We start from the raw sequence: 18,917 nt of genomic DNA on the forward strand, positions 1-18,917 counted from the left end.
AGTCAAAGTCGTTCACTGCATGTGCTTCGCTGTGGTGCTATTCTTATTGTCACAGGATAAGATGCCCTCGTGGGATGGAAGAAAATGTGCATTTCCCCCTTGATTGTAAAAAGCTAATTTTAAAACACTGGGGGAAAATAACAGAGGCCATGCTTTACAGATTTGTAAGAACCGATGAGATATTTTACAACCAATTTGACAATAGAAAAGAAATCGCCTGATGACAGCAATGAAACGAAGCAATTTAATGAGGTATGGAGGTGCATTTATGACGCCCTGAAAGGTTTAAAAAATGATTGGGAAGGGAAGGCAATGGAATATGTGTGTTGTGTGTAAAACAAATACAAAACTGTGTGCAACTGTGTGTCATCACAGACAAGGAGACACACACACACACACACACACACGCACACACATGTACACGCGCGCGCACACACACACACACAGCTTGTGGCATATGTGCCTCATTGATATACAGTAGCTACAAATATTATCACTTATTAGCACTGGTAATATTATCATTGGGATGCGCACCAAGTAGCAGCACTCTTAAGGATCACATACTACTAAATCTTAAACTACTACCACTGACAGGCAGCGTTAGCAGCCAACTTTCACATCCTCCTTAGAAACATAACCTGTTGTACTTGTTTCTCCAATGACTAATGCCAACTTTAACATCAAAAGTCCAGCCTTCTGACTGCACCTTGAAAAAGTTTGAACCGTGCAGATAATGTTTCTGTCACAGCACACATACGAACAATAAAGGTTGGAGAGAGCTTTTCTGGAGAAAGATTTCCTCGGTCTATACTATTGGAAGTTTAATTAAAAATGGACCCACAGAAGAATCATTAAAGGGAGGGGTGTATTTGTTTAGGTTTTGAGTCCACCTAACAACAATCTTTCTTTAAAATTGCAGACCTTTAGGAAAAGAGAACAAACTTTGCAGCACTCTTAAGGATCACATAAAATTTCACCACTGTGTTTTCTACAAGTAAATCTCTGCTGAGGTAAGACCTGTTTAAGTTTTATTCTAAGGACATTGTGAAAATGAAATGCCATTCTCACATGTATTCGTCTTGTATAGGTATCCTGACTACTCCACTACATATCAAGGGTAAAAACAGGGGCAGAACCCTATTAATCTTGTGCCTGTTTTATTATTATTATTATTATTATTATTATAACTATTTATTGTCTTTTCTTGCGACTCAAATGACAATAAAAGTCCACCATGATGGATTATTAATTTACATTATGTGAAAAAAACTAATATAAATATACTTGAGGATTTCGATTCTATAAATACCAAAACTTGGTCTTGTGTGACTATATACACAATCCTACTATAGTTGAGCAAGATTGTTTTGGGTTTTTTTTTAGCTATCCTTTAAGTCGGTTGAGACATCTGGAACTAACATTTAAAGGCACGGACCAATTTCTGTTCAACTCTGATAAAAGGCAGGCAAATAGCAGAACCTTAGTGTGCTTTTTATGAAATGCTGCATATATTTGTAATGGGGGGAACAAGTGTGTTTTTGTTTCACCTCTTCAGACACAGTTAAACAAGCTGAAGTGACTGCTTCCTTCTGTTTGCCAAGCTCCAAGAGCTTGAAAGGGCAGTTTTCTTGTGCTGCATTCACACACCTTACAAAAGCATTCCAACCTTTAAAACCTGAGCTGATCCATCTGATTTCTTTTGAAAACTAGTAATACAACAACAACCCAGAAATATGTATTTAAAGGGAACTAAAAACAGAAAATTATATAGAAAAAGTTGGAAAAAGTATCTGGAAAACCTTTTATTTTCTAGCACTTTTCATGTCATTCTCTTATTCACTGTTATTTTTACTTTTTTTATTGTCAATTTTTAGGTTATTTTCTTGTAACTTCTTTTAAGGTAATTTAATTTTTATTTGTTTTTTACTTCTCTTTTCGTGCTAATTTTCAGGTAATTTTCTTGCAACTTATTTACTCTTTTTTTCAAATTTTGGATTACCTCTCGTTAAGTTGCTCTTTATCATTTTCCTTTGTTTTTGATAGAAAGGTCGATTTCCTTAAAGGTTAGTTTGATTGTGTATTCCAATCTTTGTGCCATGATACAACTATCTGGTAAAAAATAATGTAGTTTTTGCATCTGGATGTAGTAAAGTTTCAATTACAATGACTTAACTTATAGACAAAAGAACAGCACATGGGGTAGGTCAGCTGTCAGAAAGCCCTCTCTGACAGAAATCTTGTTATTTTAACATCAAAAAATGATTGTCTTCCTAAAACTTCAGGGCTATCTGACTTGAAGCACTGAAGACAAACTTCTACAAACAGCCAGAAAATATGGATTAACAGCATCGTTTAAGAGACGTTTAAATTTGGCCCAATAACTGTCAAGGTTCAAAGGCAAAACAATTGTTTTTTTTGCTAGACACAGTATTACTTTAGGCACCTTTAATTGTCTAACATTGTAAACAAGCAGCGAATGTTTCTGAGGGTATTTTATCTCGTGAGGGCATTGTTTACATGTCTTAAATCAATTATTCACTCTGCTATCAGACTGCTAAATGTTGACAGCGGTCTTTTTTAAATAGTTATTTTGTAAAAACATGGTTGGTTTATGATTGTCTGTTCTTCTTCACATGGCTGGCAAGCCCAAACATTCATGAAGGTAGTCAAATAATGCACGCTCTATATAAGACTTAGGGCTGTCAAGCGATTAAAAAAATGTATCTAATTAATTAGATGCTCTGTGATTAATTAATTTAAATTAAGCACATACATCATTTTTTTTAGGAAATTATTTTTAAATAATTCAACAAGCTCCCGCATTTTCAACAACAAGGTCCTGCAAATATTTCCAAATAAAATGCCTTGTGTCAACAACTGAAGGAAGTCTGTCAACCAGACATTGTCAGAGGACTTTTATTTTGAAATAGTGGCAGGGAAGTTTCCTTCTTTTCTATTACCTCATGTCTGTAACAGAGACAGACTTTTAAACTGAAGTAAAAGGTGGTACAGAGTCAATCTAATTAGCAATACGCGTTTTTCACTATTTCTGCTGACAACGGCACAGTGCACACAGAAAAAAAATAACGCTGGCTACTAGCGCTAGCTCGAGTCCCCGGGTTTGCTGCTAAATGCTTTGCTTTGAGGTGATATCTCAGGCTTGCAATACTCCAGTAGTAAGTAAAGTCATGTTACAAAGCTACTGTGGCTTCCATTAGGCAAAGCGCACCACTGAACACGCTTAATTATCGTATAACATTTAGCGTTTCTGTGATTAATCAAAATTAATGCGTTATTTTGACAGCCCTAGCTGAAATATTACTAATAAAACCCTAATTCAAAGTCTGGCATCGCAATACTATTTTTACATTTGTGTTAAAATTTTTGTTTCAATTTAAGTAATATTCCTAAGTCACTCAGTTACCCTCTTGTTGTTTTTTTATTTGCTTTTGACCCAGTGCCAGAGGAAGTGGCGTCAGTGCTGCAGTCAGAAGAGATGAAGGCCAGAGTTTGTACAGCAAGGGAGAACACTGTCATCTTCCTCTTTCTGGCTGTGGCCGTTTTAATCTATGTGCTATATAGCACGGAGCTCCTGGAGGTGAGAACCCTTATGGGGTGGAGCCTACTTAAAATGTTCAACTTAAGTCAGTTTTTGGGATATTGTTTTTCTTTGCTTATTTAAGTTGCTTTTAGTGCATTTGGTTGATACATCACCTTGTCTCTCAACCCACTGCCAGTGTCCGTATAAGGAGAAATCATATCAGCATAAAGAGAGTTCTGCCATCATCATCCCGAGAGTTTCCACTAACCCTGACTTGAATCACAGCTTCTGCACCTTCCAGCCACTGTCCCCTGAGGACGCTCTGGAGGAACGCCACCTACTCGACACCATTGCTTGGCCTCAAACTTCACTTTCACCCATCCTTGCCCTGGAGAACACCACTTATCCAGCTAAAAGCACCTTCACCATTCTCCCAAGGAGGGGAGGAGGACAGTGGCGTGTAGGGGATCAGCTGGAGGTTATGGTTAAAATGGCTGACTTCAGGGGCCGTCCCAAGAAGTTTGGGGGGGACTTTTTAATCGCCCGGCTGCAAAACCTCACACTTGGTGCAGGTGTGGCTGGACAAGTGGTGGATCATCTCAATGGGAGCTACTCTATTGTGTTCTCTTTACTCTGGGAAGGAGTCGCACAGGTTGAGGTGAAGCTAAAAACTATTACGTTAAATGTGGTTGTACTGTACGTGTTTAATCTATCTTCTATTTGTTCATTAGTGCACGCCAAATTCATTTTGCCCAAAGATGTTTTCTGTCACAAAAAGTAGTTATCATCACCCTGATGTTTGTTCAAGTCATTGTTTTCATGATAAGCTTGTTTTTTAATGAGTTATTAATTTAATTTATTAAACACCTGCATCTTAGATATTTTAACCTCACTGAAACATAGCGGGAAGGAGAAGCACGGGTTGAGGTGAAGCTACAAACTATAATGATAAAGGGAAACAACACCTAAATTTAAAAAAAAAAAAAAAAATCCGTTAGGCCTATATTGTTTCTACAGCCTAGCAAAGTTCTATCAGTATTTGTTACCCCGAGTTACCTTCTTTCAAAGCCAGAAACCATACGAGTCTATCTCAAACTTGTGGTGTCATCAAGTATAAAGTCTGGAGCTGCTCCACAGACAACAAGTGGGAGCCTGAATTATGTACCTAAAGAATGGGCCTTGTGCAGCGACATTCTCTTAAATTTCGTAAAGTTTTTTCTTAATTTTGTGTTAAGAGAAATTATGCACAAAAAGTTCTTAACCATTCAGATTTGCTCTTACCCAGGTGTGCTTGATGATGAATCCCAATTAATCATAAGTCACCTTTTAGCACAGGTAACAGCGCCTAAACACTAGATACAACAGATAACTTATATAACTTAACTTAGATAAAGTATATGTGATTTCAGATAAATGTATTTCAGAATTAAAAGTAAAAGTCCTCATGCAAAAAGGTTTAAATAACTCAATACAGGAAAAGCAGCAAGCTGGAACCATGAAATGTTTTTTGTATTAAAAATGACAGACATATTTCTAATAATGGTTGCCAATTACTTTTTTCTAATTATTCGACTAATTATTCTACTTGTACATTTTTGCATGGTTTGTGTGCAAAGATCTTAATATGTAAAGTTATTATCAAATAATGCCTCCCTCTGAAGTGCAGTAGAGAAGTGGAAAGTGAAATTAGATTAAATACTGTGACTATTCAAGTACAGTGGTTGTGTAACTGTACTTAAATTCCAGCACTGGTCAGCAGAGGGATGCGCAGTATCTGAAATTACAGTGATTGGAATAGATGAACTAAGTAAAGTAGTATTTTAGTCCTGAATAATAATCCAGTCATTGTAACTACTCTAAAGCATCATTTTAATTTGATTACATGATATTTATGCACTTAAAGAATGTTCCTCAGATATTAAACACTCTTATTGTGTATGAGTGCTCTAAACCACTCGTAACAATTTCTCTGAAAAAAAGTGAATCCCAAAAATCAACTGGTACTGACAAAGTAAGAACAAACAATTGGATAGGGCAAAAAAAGAGAAAATTTGTTCATAGATAGTTTCTTGCATAAGGCCCAATGTTTGTTTGTTTTTCCCGCACTTTGGGGAAGCACTACATAGTAGATGTGCTAGTCATAAAAATTATTTCTTTTTTTGCACAATATTTAAACCATTGTTTTGCAGACTATTTCACAATATAAAAATAATGAAAATAGTGAACCAAAAGAATCATTCAATCACTATTTGGGGGAGGAGAGCATAACATTTTCCATAGATTGTTGTCTGAAGAGCTTTAAGTCAAGCTTCAAGTAGAAATCACTTAATTTCACATTGTTAATATGACTGAACATGACTGGCCTTAATGAAAACCCTGGTTCTCTGTCCAATCAGATGATGATGGTTCACTCTAATGAGGCTATCGCTGTGATACAGAGGCTGAACAGAGAACAGCCTGACAGAGTTTACTTCAGGAGCCTCTTCCGCTCAGGCTCACTCAATGAAAGTACCATCTGCAACGTCTGCCTCCGTCCAACCCAGCCAATGTGCAACTTCACTGACCTCCACACAGGGGAGCCTTGGTTTTGCTATAAGCCAAAGAATCTGAGCTGTGATACAAGGATCAACCACCACACAGGAGGAAGGGGATTCCAGCTCAGGCCCTATGAGAACAAGCTCTTTCGAGGGTAAGGAGGCACAAAGACAGGACTAACATTTTATGTGACGTCCAATCCATTGTGTCTCTCCTTAGTAGGTAAATGTCCTTATGTATGTTTTACAGAAACAAAATTTTAATAACCTAAATTCTTTCCTATGCATTGCTGGTATTTTTTAATATGTAACAGGGTTGACAAATTTGCTTGTTTAACTTATAGTTGGAATGGAGCGGAATGGAGCTAAAATACAACATTCATGAACTTACACTCCCCTCCAAAAGTACTGGAACAGTGAGGCCAATTTCTTTATTTTTGCTGTAGACTGAAAACATTTGGGTTTGACATCAAAAGATGAATATTAGACAAGAGAACAACATTTCAGCTTTTATTTCCAGGTATTCACATCTGGATCTGATACACAACTTAGAAGAATTCGCTGAGATTTTAGAATTTATTCACCTCTGAGGACTAAACATATAACTTGCCTGCACTAATGTGAAGGGTGACACTGAGATCTTGGCTGGACTAAATAGGGCTGGACTAAAAACCACTGCTTTTGAGCCAGGTCTGGCTCAAAAGCAGTGGTTTTGATGGGTGCGTGGTTTTGGGCTGCGTTTGTGACAGGTGTCTTCGCAAAAGTAGCAGCTTGCTCCCAAAGGAATACAGTTAGCTTACCACTGCATTTTGCCACCGAAGGCTCGTGTTCAGCGCGTTCAGATGTCGTGTTATGTCAAATAAAAATCAGCCAGCCAAACAGGATCAGACAGTTCTGGCATCGATTATTTTTTTGATTAATCTATAGATTTTTTTTTTTTAATTGGTCTAACTCTTATTTTTTTTTTTTTTATTAGTCCATTAATATAACTACAAATTTACCAAAAATAAACCTCAAAGCTAGCAGTCCAACAAAACATCTTACAGTAAAATTAGTGCAATTTGAATAACACTAACTTTTCTCTTTTTAACAGAAATAATTATAACTTGTACATTCTTTCTGCATCAAAATAGTCCAGCCTTAACTGGGCCTTCAGGCATACCGCTGCCTGCTGATTTGAGTGCTATATTTTCATATTTATAAGCACATATTTCACTCATTTATGAAGTTATACAAGCTCCTGCACAGCTGACAACCCCGTCCTGTAAATGTTTCAAAATAAAATGCATTTTATCAGCAACTGATGGCATTCTGTCCACAGAGACACAGTCAGATAGCTTTTGTTTTGAAAGGGAAGCAAGGAAGTTGAGGTAAAACAAACATCTATGTATTTCCTCACTTCTGTGACAGAGAGACTTTAAACTGCAGTATAAAGTGGTATAGAGTCAATATAACCATTCAGTTTGTGAGCAGTCTATTCCTGATGACAAATGCGAGCGTCACACACACAAAAAAACGCGAACCACCGTTTCTCTAGATGTGCTACAGCTGACATGCAGCGGAGACGCACCTGACCAGCACTGCTCGAGTAGGCAGTGTGCACGCTCAAACTTGATACATGTACATCAAAACAAAAATAACACGATCGATGCTGCTCACGCTCTCATGGCGCGCGCTGTGTGAAACAGTTTGATGTAGCGAAGAACGTTTTGTGAATCGATGTATTTACGTAATCGATTATGTCGGTTACGTTGATTATGTCGACGCGTTGCCCCAGCCCTACTCAAACCTCGAGTAAATCATTAATGGAGATGACGATACCGACCTTCCGAAAAAAAGGTCAAAATATCTGCATTTTTAAGAAACATCAGTGGCCAGGATGCAAACGTGCTATAAGCTAAAAGTACCAGCCAGCCAACGAAAAAACAGAAAAAACAAACAGAACACTACCAACTCTCCCGCAGAGACCAACCTCATCAAAGCCCACCCCCTCCTTAAATACTTGGGCAGTGAAGTTGCAGACCATAAAATAGAAACAATGAGTTGAAAGATGCTATGAGCAACACATACTCACTGAAATTTGTTTACAAGGAAATATTGATTGGTGCAGCTTGACTTTTAAGGCTGTGCAGTTTTAACTTCAAAATATGACTTCAGCTTTTGTCCTCCTTTATTGTATTTATGTTATTAAAGTGGTGTTGTGTGTAAGATAATTGAAATTTAAAACAATGATTTTTTTTAAAACATTTTTTTCATATCTGTCTTTCTTCAGTGGTGTCAATATGAAAGCCAGAATTCCAGCTTCAGGACCCGCCATTGTAACTGTGATGCCAAAAGAGAAAGGTAAAGCATGATTTTTCCTACTGTCATCACAGACTATAATATAATAATAATAATAATAATAATAATAATAACAATAATAATAATAACAACAATAATAATAATAATAATACCAAATGTCTCCCCTTCTGTTACTGAGTAAGATGTTGAGACATTGTGAAGCTGACCTTTGGGACATCAAATTTGTCACTTTATCATTATTTTCTGTTAGACATATGTGTAGAATTGGTCATAATAAGCATATACATGTTTAAATTGTGGCCAAAAACTTGTTTTGTTGGGTAACAGTGACCTTGACTTTTGATTTTCAACCACCAGTTCTAATGTTCTCATTCTGAAGTCCAGTTGGATATTTGTGCCAAATTTGAGGTTACCCCGTTTAGGCCATCTTGAAATATTGCACTCACAACAATGCCATGAATGCAAGATCACAGTAACTTTGACATTTGACTACTAAAACTGTATCAGTTCATCGCAGAGTCCAGGTGAACTTTCTCCTTGCATACATGCATAACAACACAGCAGTAAGATCGTGGAGCTGTCTTCAGAAAGCTTCCAAGTTCAAAGAGCTGCTCCTCGTGACAGAATTCTGAGAATATTTTTAGAATTATGACATTTTCTAATAATTTCGCTTTAAAGTCAAGATTAGGTACTGGTAGAGATTAAAGTTACCTTAGCACTTAAGAGAGCGTGTACGGTAAAAAACAGAGTACCGACTTTTAGGAGGCTTTAAAGTTTCCTTAGCAGAGGAGAAAATGGCAGAAAGGAAAAGAGGTAGGGGAATTATTCTCAAAATACTGAGTGACAAAAATAAAGTCTGCAGATAAATTGGTGCAGGGATAACTTTGTGGTCATTTTGAATGAGAGATGCCTCTACATCTCCCACCCATTTTAATGACATTTTAACACCAGAAATCAGCGGTGGTCAGGCACTGTACAAATTACATTTTTTTAATGTGATTAGGATTTGCATCTAGTTTGAAACAAGATATGACAGTAATATTCAATAATAAGAACAACAATAATAATAACACAGAAGTTAATCAGAGACCACAAATAATTGGCTAAATTTATATACCGGCCCTGGTGGTTACAGCCATGGATCTAGGGCTGGGATGAGGCTGCAGGGGTAACGTTTGCATCCTGTCCACTGATGTTTCTTAAAAATGCAGATATTTTGACCTTTTTTTCAGAAGGTCGGCGTCGTCGTCTCCATTAATGATTTACTCGTTGGGTTTTAGTATGGCTGGGGCGACGCATCAACGTAACCAACATGATTAGGTAAATACATGGATTCACATAACATGCGTCAACGCGTCCAACCTTTTTTCAGAGCAGGCGCCATGAGAGCGTGAGCTGCGCTGATCGTGTTGTTTTTGTTTCAGCGCTCGTGTATCAAGTTAGAGCGTGCACACTGCCTACCCTAGTAGCGCTTGTCTGCCTCTGAGCTGCGTGTCAGCTGCAGCGCAACTAAAGAAACGGTGGCTCAACTTTTTTTTTTTTTAGCGTGACGCTCACATTTGTTGACTCTATACCACTTTATACTGCAGTTTAAATTCTCTCTCTGTCACAGAAGTGAGGAAATACAAAGATGTTTGTTTTACCTCAACCTCCTTGCTTCCCTTTCAAAACAAAAGCTATCTGACTGTGTCTCTGTGGACAGAATGCCATCAGTTGCTGATACAATGCATTTTATTTTGAAACATTTACAGGATGGGGTTGTCAGCTGGGCAGGAGCTTGTATAACTTCATAAATGAGTGAAATATGTGCTTATAAATATGAAAATACATCACTCACATCAGCAGGCAGTGGTATGCCTGAAGGCCCAGTTAAGGCTGGACTATTTTGATGCAGAAAGAACGTACAAGTTATAATTATTTCTGTTAGAGAAAAGTTAGTTATTCAAATTGCACTAGTTTTACTGTAAGATGTTTTGTTGGACTGCTGGATTTGAGGTTTGTTGCTGTAACAAAGATTTATTGTTTTGTTACTCCTACAAAAATTGACTTGAATTTTACATTGTTTTATTTACTTTACTGTTGGATCTGTACTGTAGATTGCACTACATTCCTTTTACTTGAGTGGAACAAGCTCTTGCATTAATTTTATTTTGGAGGGACTTCATATCAGACTGTAAAACACAGATTACCAGTTAAGACTGGGCTATTTTTTGTTGGGGAATAATGCCCTGCAGCGTTTTAAAATTTTACTTTCTATAAATTTGTTGTTATATTAATCGAATAATAAAAAAAAAAATAATGGTAAGATCAATAGAAAAATAATCTATATATTAATCGACTGATCGAAACAATAATCGATAGATTAATCGATAAAAAAATAATCGTTAGGTGCAGCCCTACATGGATCTGTTATAAATCATCACAACACTAAGATTTTGCAACAAAAAAAAACCGTTGCAGTGCAGCAGTGTGATAACAGAAACAGCACTACACATTACCACACGAAATTCTAGATCTCCCAAGATAAATCTCACCTTTATTATCAATAGTTCTGGATAGCAGACAAACAAACTACAAAACTGGACAACACACGCGCGCGCGCACACACACACACACACACACACACACACACACACACACACACCTTCAAGCACACTCGCGCGCAAAATTTAAAAAGATTAAAATGCCAGAAAGTTTCTCGGGTGCTCGCGTTTGATAAAAATCATTTTCCTCAGCAAGAAAACACATAAAGTTCAACTTACAGTTTTGGTGTCAACCCAGGACAAGCTGTCCGTGAGAGAAAGTCCGCTGTCCGAAAGATGAAAGACGGCTGTGAACGCACACTAACAGTCCTCTCCGGTCACCAACGGCGTCCTTTCGTCCAGCGGCATTAGCTTTAGCTTAAAAGCCGGCACACTGTTACACAACTAATGACTTCAACAACTGATATTAGGCAACAAATATGCGTACTTGTCTACAACTACAACCCCCCCCCACACACACACACACACACACACACACACACACACACAACTTAAGTGTGTCGCCTACATGGTGTTTTGTTCTGTCTTTCCGACAAGCGTCTTCTTCAGCTGCTCTTCCGCGTTTGTTTTCTGTCGCGCATTGCATTGGCCCGCCCTCTCACGTTCATTTCCTCACTAACAGCCAATTGCCGCAGGTGGCTTGATTGATACTTACACTGACCAATCAAAGAAAGCATCTTGAAACTAAAAGCACAATTTGTGTTTTTATTTAGTTTAACTCAAGGTTTGCAACCAATCTTTTTGAGAAGAATGGTCTCCGGCTGGTCCAGCCACTTTTCTTTTCTTGTTTTTTTTATTTTCTGTGATTTCTTTTCCATTTACATTTTGGGTGATTTTTTTTTGGCAATTTCTTTCTTGAAGATATTTTGGCAATTGGCCAAAAAATTGAAATAAATAAAATAAAATACATATTTAAAAAAACTGAAGATGTATACATAGGTGTGTGTGTGTGTGTGTGTGTGTGTGTGTGTGTCTATATATATATATATATATATATATATATATATATATATATATATATATATATATATATATAATTTAGTTTAGTTTAGTAGTTTATTCTGAACGTGAAAAAATATGTACAAAAAAGACATTCATAAAGTAGTGAGTGGACATTAAAAATACATTGCAGAAGAAGACGTTTCTTATTCTTATTTTTATTTTGATCAAAACACCACTTTCACTGTCTATATCAGCCATCAACCACACGAGGCTAGTGGAAAAGCTGATAGGCAGCTGATAGGCAGCTTGAGAAGTGCCTGATTAGTGTCCCTCATGCAGACAGTGTGGCTGCTCTAACCCGTTAACATGGATGCTGCTGCTACATGCTTTGCATTGAGGTGATATCTCAAGCTTGAAGTACTGGGATGGTACAAAAACTCGTGTTATAACCAACTGTGGCCTTCAAAAAGGCACTGGGTCAAAATGCACCCCAGATTAATCAGCATTTTAAAAACTTTTTTAACACAGTATTTTTTCTGTAATTAGTTTGGCAGAATTAACACGTTATTTTGACAGCCCAACTTATTACTGTTACACACCACAGAAAAGACACTTGCTAAATTATATTCTATTTCTGCCAGTCTATCCCACCATATTTCACACACTGGACCTCTAAAACTATTGACTCACCAACAAATGTTGAAGGCAATGAGCTAACTTTAACCCCAAGCAACCAGTTATACAGTTAGGAGGAGAAAACTTTGGTGTTTCCATGGGGTTTGCTGACAAGAATAACATGAAATGATGCCATCTTTATTCTTTCACTTCCACTCAGGTCAACCAGAGTTGAAGACCAGCATTGTGGAGTCTGGACCCTCTGGCTATTACTACCAGGGTCTATGGAAAGCATTAGATGGCACCACAGTTCATAATTTCGAAAACACTGCCATCACTCAGTGTCTGAGAGGCAAGGTGGTCCACATGTATGGAGACTCCACTGTCAGGCAGTATTTTGAATTTCTCAACGCAGTACTACCAGGTAAATGATCCACAGAGATTTCTGGTAATAATTTGATTTTGTTCACACTGCAGCTTAATCTGCTCCTTCTGTAATATTTTTAGGTCTCAAGCAGTTCAACCTGCACAGCCCAAAGAAAGCTGGACCTTACATGTCCTTGGACTATGTAAATAACATCTTGGTGACGTACCGTTTCCACGCTCCTCCTATCCGTATTACGTATGTTCCTGCCCCTGAGACTCGTTACATTGCCAATGAAATAGATGGCTTGGTGGGAGGCGCCAACACTGTTGTAATTTTTTGCGTCTGGGCTCACTTTGGAACGTACCCCATGGAGATCTACATTCGGCGGCTGCGGAGCATCCGAAGGTCAGTGGTGCATTTGCTGGACAGGGCTCCAGACACAGTGGTCATCATACGGACAGGGGCCCCCAAAGCTATGTGGCTTGAAGCGGCGATGACCAAAAGTGACTGGCACTCTCTGCAGTGTAATAAGGTGCTCAGAGCCATGTTCAAAGGACTGAATGTTCATCTGATCGACGCATGGGAAATGGTGGTGGCCCACCTCCTGCCACACAACCTCCACCCACTACCTCCCATTATCAGGAACATGATCAACGTCATCATGTCCTACATATGTCCTCAAAAGGATGATTAGATGCATGTTTGTTTTGAGAGGCACTACATTAACCACAATGTTTCCAATCTACGTCAAATAAGGAAATGCTGAACAATGTTAACTGATAAGCAAGCCATGGCATTTTATAATATGTACCTTGACATGTACAGCCACATATTTATGGAAAAAAGGAAATTTCCTCTTTTTTTTTTTCTTCTTGTGAATCACATCATCTTCTTTGAAACAAAAACACAAATACATTTATAAGACCAGAGAAGAAAACATGATAAATATACACAAATATACAGAATATGCATATGTTACTGATGACATATGAGTCACGGGTTTATCTTATTAAAATTGTCAATTAAAGTTTGCCAAATCAGATAGAGTGTGTTCACCTTCTCATCTCAATAAAATTTCTATCTTTTCTTACTGTAAATCGTTATTACATCTTTTAGCATTAATTGGGGTGATTAGTTCTTTTGTTTCCAATTTCAAGAAATCTGTCTGTTTGGCAGCAATGTGACAAAGCACATTATGTTATACTGGTTATTTGACAGCTCTGTCATACCAGCTTTCACTCTAAACACTACAAGAACTGGTTCTGGTTCAAGTGGCCTCAGTAGGACCTCAGATGGAGTTTCAAATATTTCAGTCCAACAATTAATGATCTTTAAATAGTTCCAAGGCTGGTGCCTGTCCACATTGTTCACAGGATGGATGTACTGTAGGAAACATCTTGGAAAGTGTCAGCTTTGATAAGTTCAGTATGTGTAATGTTTTGAACTACAAGAGTCCATGTCTAATGCATACAGAAGAAGAATGGACCTGCTGTTTGGCCTTTCTCCAGAGGTCTTCCATGATTTCCACTCCTAGATCCTCCTCTCAGACCTTTCTTAGGTGGTCCACTGTGGCTATGCAGTCTATTTGTGAGGTTCTAAACTGGCAGAATTTTCCGCACCTGTGTTCTCAGATCGATGAATGTCAAACTCCTTTTAAACTGAAAGTGTGTGCCAATTGTCCCTAACTACCCAATTCGCATAAATTAATGCCTGCAAATGCCCGCAAATGCCCTTAACCCTTTGACACCTGGAATGTCATTGGTATTCTTGTGCTGAGTTCAGATGCCTTTTACAAGCATTAAAACCTCTGAAATTCGAAAATAAATGAAGAAAATTATGGTTTCTTTAAAAAAAACTTGGGGAAAAAGGCAATGAGCAAGTTGGCATAAGCCCCCCCTGCAAGCTGAGAGAAATTAAGAAAAGATGATAAGAAAATGCCCTGAAAATCTGTTGTTTCTTTTTTAAAAGGAGAGATAAAGTCAGTGGAAGTGTATATATAAAAATAAAAATAATAGGGTAAATTCTCAAGAATATAATGATATTTATATGTTTAAAATCATGTCATGAAAAATATGAACATGTGTTTGTATATCGATACTTTTTCAAGTCATTCTTTTTTATTTTATTCTTGTTTTTAAAAAATTATATTTTTTGTGCTAATTTTCTGGTAGTTTTCTTTCCTTTTTTTCTTTTTTTAAAAACACAATTTGTACTAATTTTGAGTCATTTCCTGTCAAGTTGTTCTTTAAATATACTCCTGCAGTTGAGTAAGACAACTCACCTTTGAAAATAGCAGAAACATAATTGGAATTTAGTGCTGATACTCTGGCCTCACCACTCCCTGCAGATGTGTTTACATGAGATTTTGGGGAGTGATGAATAAATATTTTCCCCCCTCTAGCCGGAGCCTTGAAGATGTGGCTGAAAGAGCAAGCGGCAGGGCAAAAGCAGCATTAATGAGGCAGAGGCAAAGTTTTACAGTGTAAGAAGACCATGAAATTAGGAGGATGTGTTTTATAAATAACATTTTGTAAAAGAATCAGCGCAGCTCCAGTTGACTGATCTTTCAACTGTTTGGTATGCAAGATAATTACATGGATGTCAGATACAAAGTGTGTGCAGATGGTTTTATTTTTGGATTTACTGCAAACTGGCAAAGCTGAAGACAGGATGCTTCTAAGTGGTTGAGAGTGACTTAAGTCCTACGCAACAAACCAACACCTTTTAAAAAGCATTGTCCTGGAAGCTCAAAGCATGCACTGGCACGTTATAAAACTTTGTGTCCACACCTTTATTCCTGGTTTGTCTTGTTACCACCTGGCTCAAGGCAGGCAACAAAAACAAAAGCCACACAAAGCAAAGACAACTGACAGGCAGACTGGGAGGGGCTGTCACAAGTAATGTTGCACATAATGTCCCAGTATTTCACATTTCACTAAATTAACACTTTAAAAACCACTGACACAGAATTTCATGAAGTGGTGAACCTCACACCGTCCCTGCTTGTGAATAACTGAGCCACTAATGAACCTGTTTAGCCATGACATGATCCAAACAGGTCCTTTTTGAGCATTCACCAACTTTTCCAGTCTTTTGCTGCCTCTGTGCCAACTTTTTGGAAACGTTTGGTTTGTAGCCATGAAATTCAGAATGTGTGTATATTTATCAACAAACAAACAAACAAACAAACAAAAAATCCCAATAAAGTTTATCAGTTTGAACATTAAATATCTTGTCTTTGTACTACATATATCAAAACAGATTTGCATTGCATTGGGTTTTTATTTATGTTTACACAGCGCCCCCATTATTTGGGGAAATTGGGGTTGTAATTGTAAAATCTGATGTCCACAGGAGGAAAACATTTGTTGTATTGCTCCTTGTGGTAAAAGTGTCCCTGTGCCTGAACAGCACATTGTGGAGATGGTGAGAGCCACTGATGCTTTGAAGTTTGTGCAGCATCTTCTTCTCGGACGCCACCACCAAAGAATCAAGTGTGCTGGCCTTCACGAAAAATTTATTTTAGTCCTGTCAAAAACATGGGGAGAAGGAACTGAGCAACTTAGCATCGCTTGGCCCCCCAAAATAGAAAGAAATTATAAAAAAAAATGATAGAAACCTCAGGAAGAGCAACTGAGCAGAGATCCGTCTTCCAGGATGGACAGATTTGCAATAGAAAAATAATAATTAAATTTCAGCTCTTTTTTTTCTAGTTTTTGATCATTTTTCACAATTATTTTTAACAATTCTGAGAAATTTTTGTTTTGCTTGTAAAACTAATTTTCAGGTGATTTTCTTGATCAACTTTTGAATTTCTTTTTTTTTTGGTGCAATTTCTGGGTTATTCTTGCCAAGTAGAATAATATTATTAGAATACATGCTGTGCTGTACTCAAGAACAAATTTGAGGTACTTACACTTATATGTCCTTTTTTGGTTTTGTTTTTTGCTTTTCTTTCTTTTTTCCGCCTGTAAGTGGATGCAAAATGTTGTAAAGCCTTCTGAGGCAAATTGTGATATGTGATATTGGGCTTTATAAATAAATTAAACTGAAGACACATTGAGGAGGCAGTGGTTGTCTACAGTTGTCTACATGTGATCTGATTGCTCAGAACACATTTGTCATGGTTCCTGCATCCTCCTCCCCCTCACTGCCAGTAAATTTCCATTCACCTTCCTCTGATCTGCTCTACCTCCTAGTCACGCCCACTGCTGCAGCCTGCTCTCCACAGCTGCAGCTCATCACCAATCAACCCGGTATTTAAGACACTCCTGTTCACACACCTATTGCCAGATCGTCCTCTGCAGCATGCACGCCTTTCCAGCACTCTCCGCCCAGATTCTCCGCTGTCGACTCTGCCTGTCCCTGACCTCTCTTCTCGGCTTGCCTCCCTGTGATCCGACCTGCCTTCTGTCCCCGACACCAACTCGGGTTTCGCTGCTCCTGAAATCTGACGGATTCCCGGTAAAGACCTCTCTGCTCAGACTCGACGATTCTTCCGCCTGGATCCCTGCTGGTGCTGCTGCTGTTTCCGTGGACGGACCTCCCGGTAATCAACTCCCCTGCCTGCCTCGACCACTCTCCGCTCGATCCCCGACATCGCTTTCCTCACACGGTTGTCGGCTCACGGAGCTACGGGTTTCTCGCCACCGCTACAGCGGGTACGAGCTTCGTGTCTTCGTTACTGGTGATCTCCAGAGACATTGTTTGGGCTCACAGCTCGAAGAACGAACTTTCATTCTGTGTCCAGTCTGCCATTTGTGTTGGTATTAATAAAAGTTATTACCAAGCGCCAGTGAAGCGTACTGTTCTGCATTTGGGTCCTCCTCACGCCCATTACAGTACGATCTGGCCAGAAATGGACCCAGCAGACTCCGGTGCTCTTCAGTCCCGCCTAGCCCGAGTTGAGGGAATGCTTCAACAGCATCAAGCACAACTCACCTCGAATGCGGCGGAGGCTCGCCAGTTCGCTTCGCGCTTGAACGGGCGCTAACTCAGCTAGCCACGCAGGTTCAACAGATGGCAACCACGCTGACGCAACACGCTGTTCCAACTCCAGTTCCCGCCCAGCCCGCTTTCAAGCTCCTACGCCATCATCCAGCGCCGCTCCTGAACCCCGTGGGTCTTTGAACGCCACGCTGGAGATCTCTGAGGGTTGCAACCCGCTTCTCACTAACTGTTCGATCCGTTTGCATTGCAACCCCATACCTTTGCCTCGGAAGCCGCCAGAGTTGCCTTCGCCATCAACCACCTCACGGGTCGAGCTCGCTTATGGGGAATGGCGGAATGGAGAGGGGCACGCCGCCTGCTTGTCGCTCCATGCCTTCGCTGAGGAATCACGCAGGTTTTTGGACCGATTCCTGTGGGTCCAGATGCCACTGGGGTCTTCTGAATCAACGCCAGAGAGATCGATCCGCTGGCGGACTTCTCGCCATTGAGTTTTCGCACGACGGCTCGCCTGGAGTAGTTGGAACCCCGCTGCCCAGTGTGACGCTTACCTGAACGGCCCTCGCCTGCATATTAAAGACTAACTGGTTTCATGATCTTCCTCAGTCGCTGGACGGCTTGATCGAACTCACCACCCGGCCTAGACAGACGTAATCCTGGCGAGGAGAAAGAGAGCGTTCCGGAGGGGAGACTCGCCGACCTCTCCAGTCGGGCCTGGTCCTTCCTCCAGCCCGGCCAACTCTGTACAAGGGACAGAACCCATGCAGGTGGGTCGCATTACTGCTGACAGCCGAGGAGCGGAGAGACGGCTGGACAACCTCTGTCTGTACTGTGGTCAAGCCGACACTTCGCTTCCAGCTGCTGCCCGGTAAAAGGGCGGGCTCAGCAGTAAAAGGGGGCATTCTGCTGAGTCGATCCCCGAACTCGGCCTCCAATCCACGCCCCTGTTCCATGCCCAGCTCCAGCTCAAGGAGGGGATTCTACACCTCGCCACATTTATTGACTCTGGGGCCGACAGTTAACCTGATTGACGAGGAGCTCGTCACAGTTAGGGGTGCAACAGGTCTCTTCCTCGTCCTGTACCTGCCAGCGCCCTGGATGGTCATCTGTTGGGGACCGCCACTCAT

At 39.6% G+C, this 18,917-nt stretch overlaps 1 protein-coding gene and 1 long non-coding RNA gene across 3 annotated transcripts in view; one reads left to right on the plus strand and one right to left on the minus strand.

Moving 5' to 3' along the window:
• Window positions 1–11,895, minus strand: part of LOC148185922 (uncharacterized) — a 51,793-nt gene extending 39,898 nt beyond the window's left edge. Inside the window, exons 1-2 of one of the 2 annotated variants that reach the window (XR_015775579.1) lie at window positions 11,428–11,895; window positions 11,139–11,276 (exon numbers count right to left, since the gene is read on the minus strand). This is a non-coding gene — a long non-coding RNA (uncharacterized LOC148185922). Of the gene's footprint in view, window positions 1–11,138; window positions 11,366–11,427 lie in introns of those variants that run through there. The other variant, XR_015775578.1, reaches the window with a different exon arrangement.
• LOC121940865 (NXPE family member 3-like) lies at window positions 728–13,940 on the plus strand. The gene is made up of 7 exons (XM_088072953.1): window positions 728–1,010; window positions 3,459–3,598; window positions 3,738–4,199; window positions 5,938–6,230; window positions 8,348–8,418; window positions 12,697–12,900; window positions 12,984–13,940. The coding sequence occupies exons 2-7, from the start codon at window positions 3,497–3,499 to the stop codon at window positions 13,535–13,537; spliced, it is 1,686 nt and encodes a 561-aa protein (XP_087929079.1). The 5' UTR covers window positions 728–1,010; window positions 3,459–3,496; the 3' UTR covers window positions 13,538–13,940.
• The last annotated feature ends 4,977 nt before the right edge of the window (window positions 13,941–18,917 follow it).

Source organism: Plectropomus leopardus, chromosome 22, assembly GCF_026936395.1.
Source record: "Plectropomus leopardus strain MGB_pleo_1.0 chromosome 22, ASM2693639v1, whole genome shotgun sequence".
NCBI classification, from domain to species: Eukaryota; Metazoa; Chordata; class Actinopteri; order Perciformes; family Serranidae; genus Plectropomus; species Plectropomus leopardus.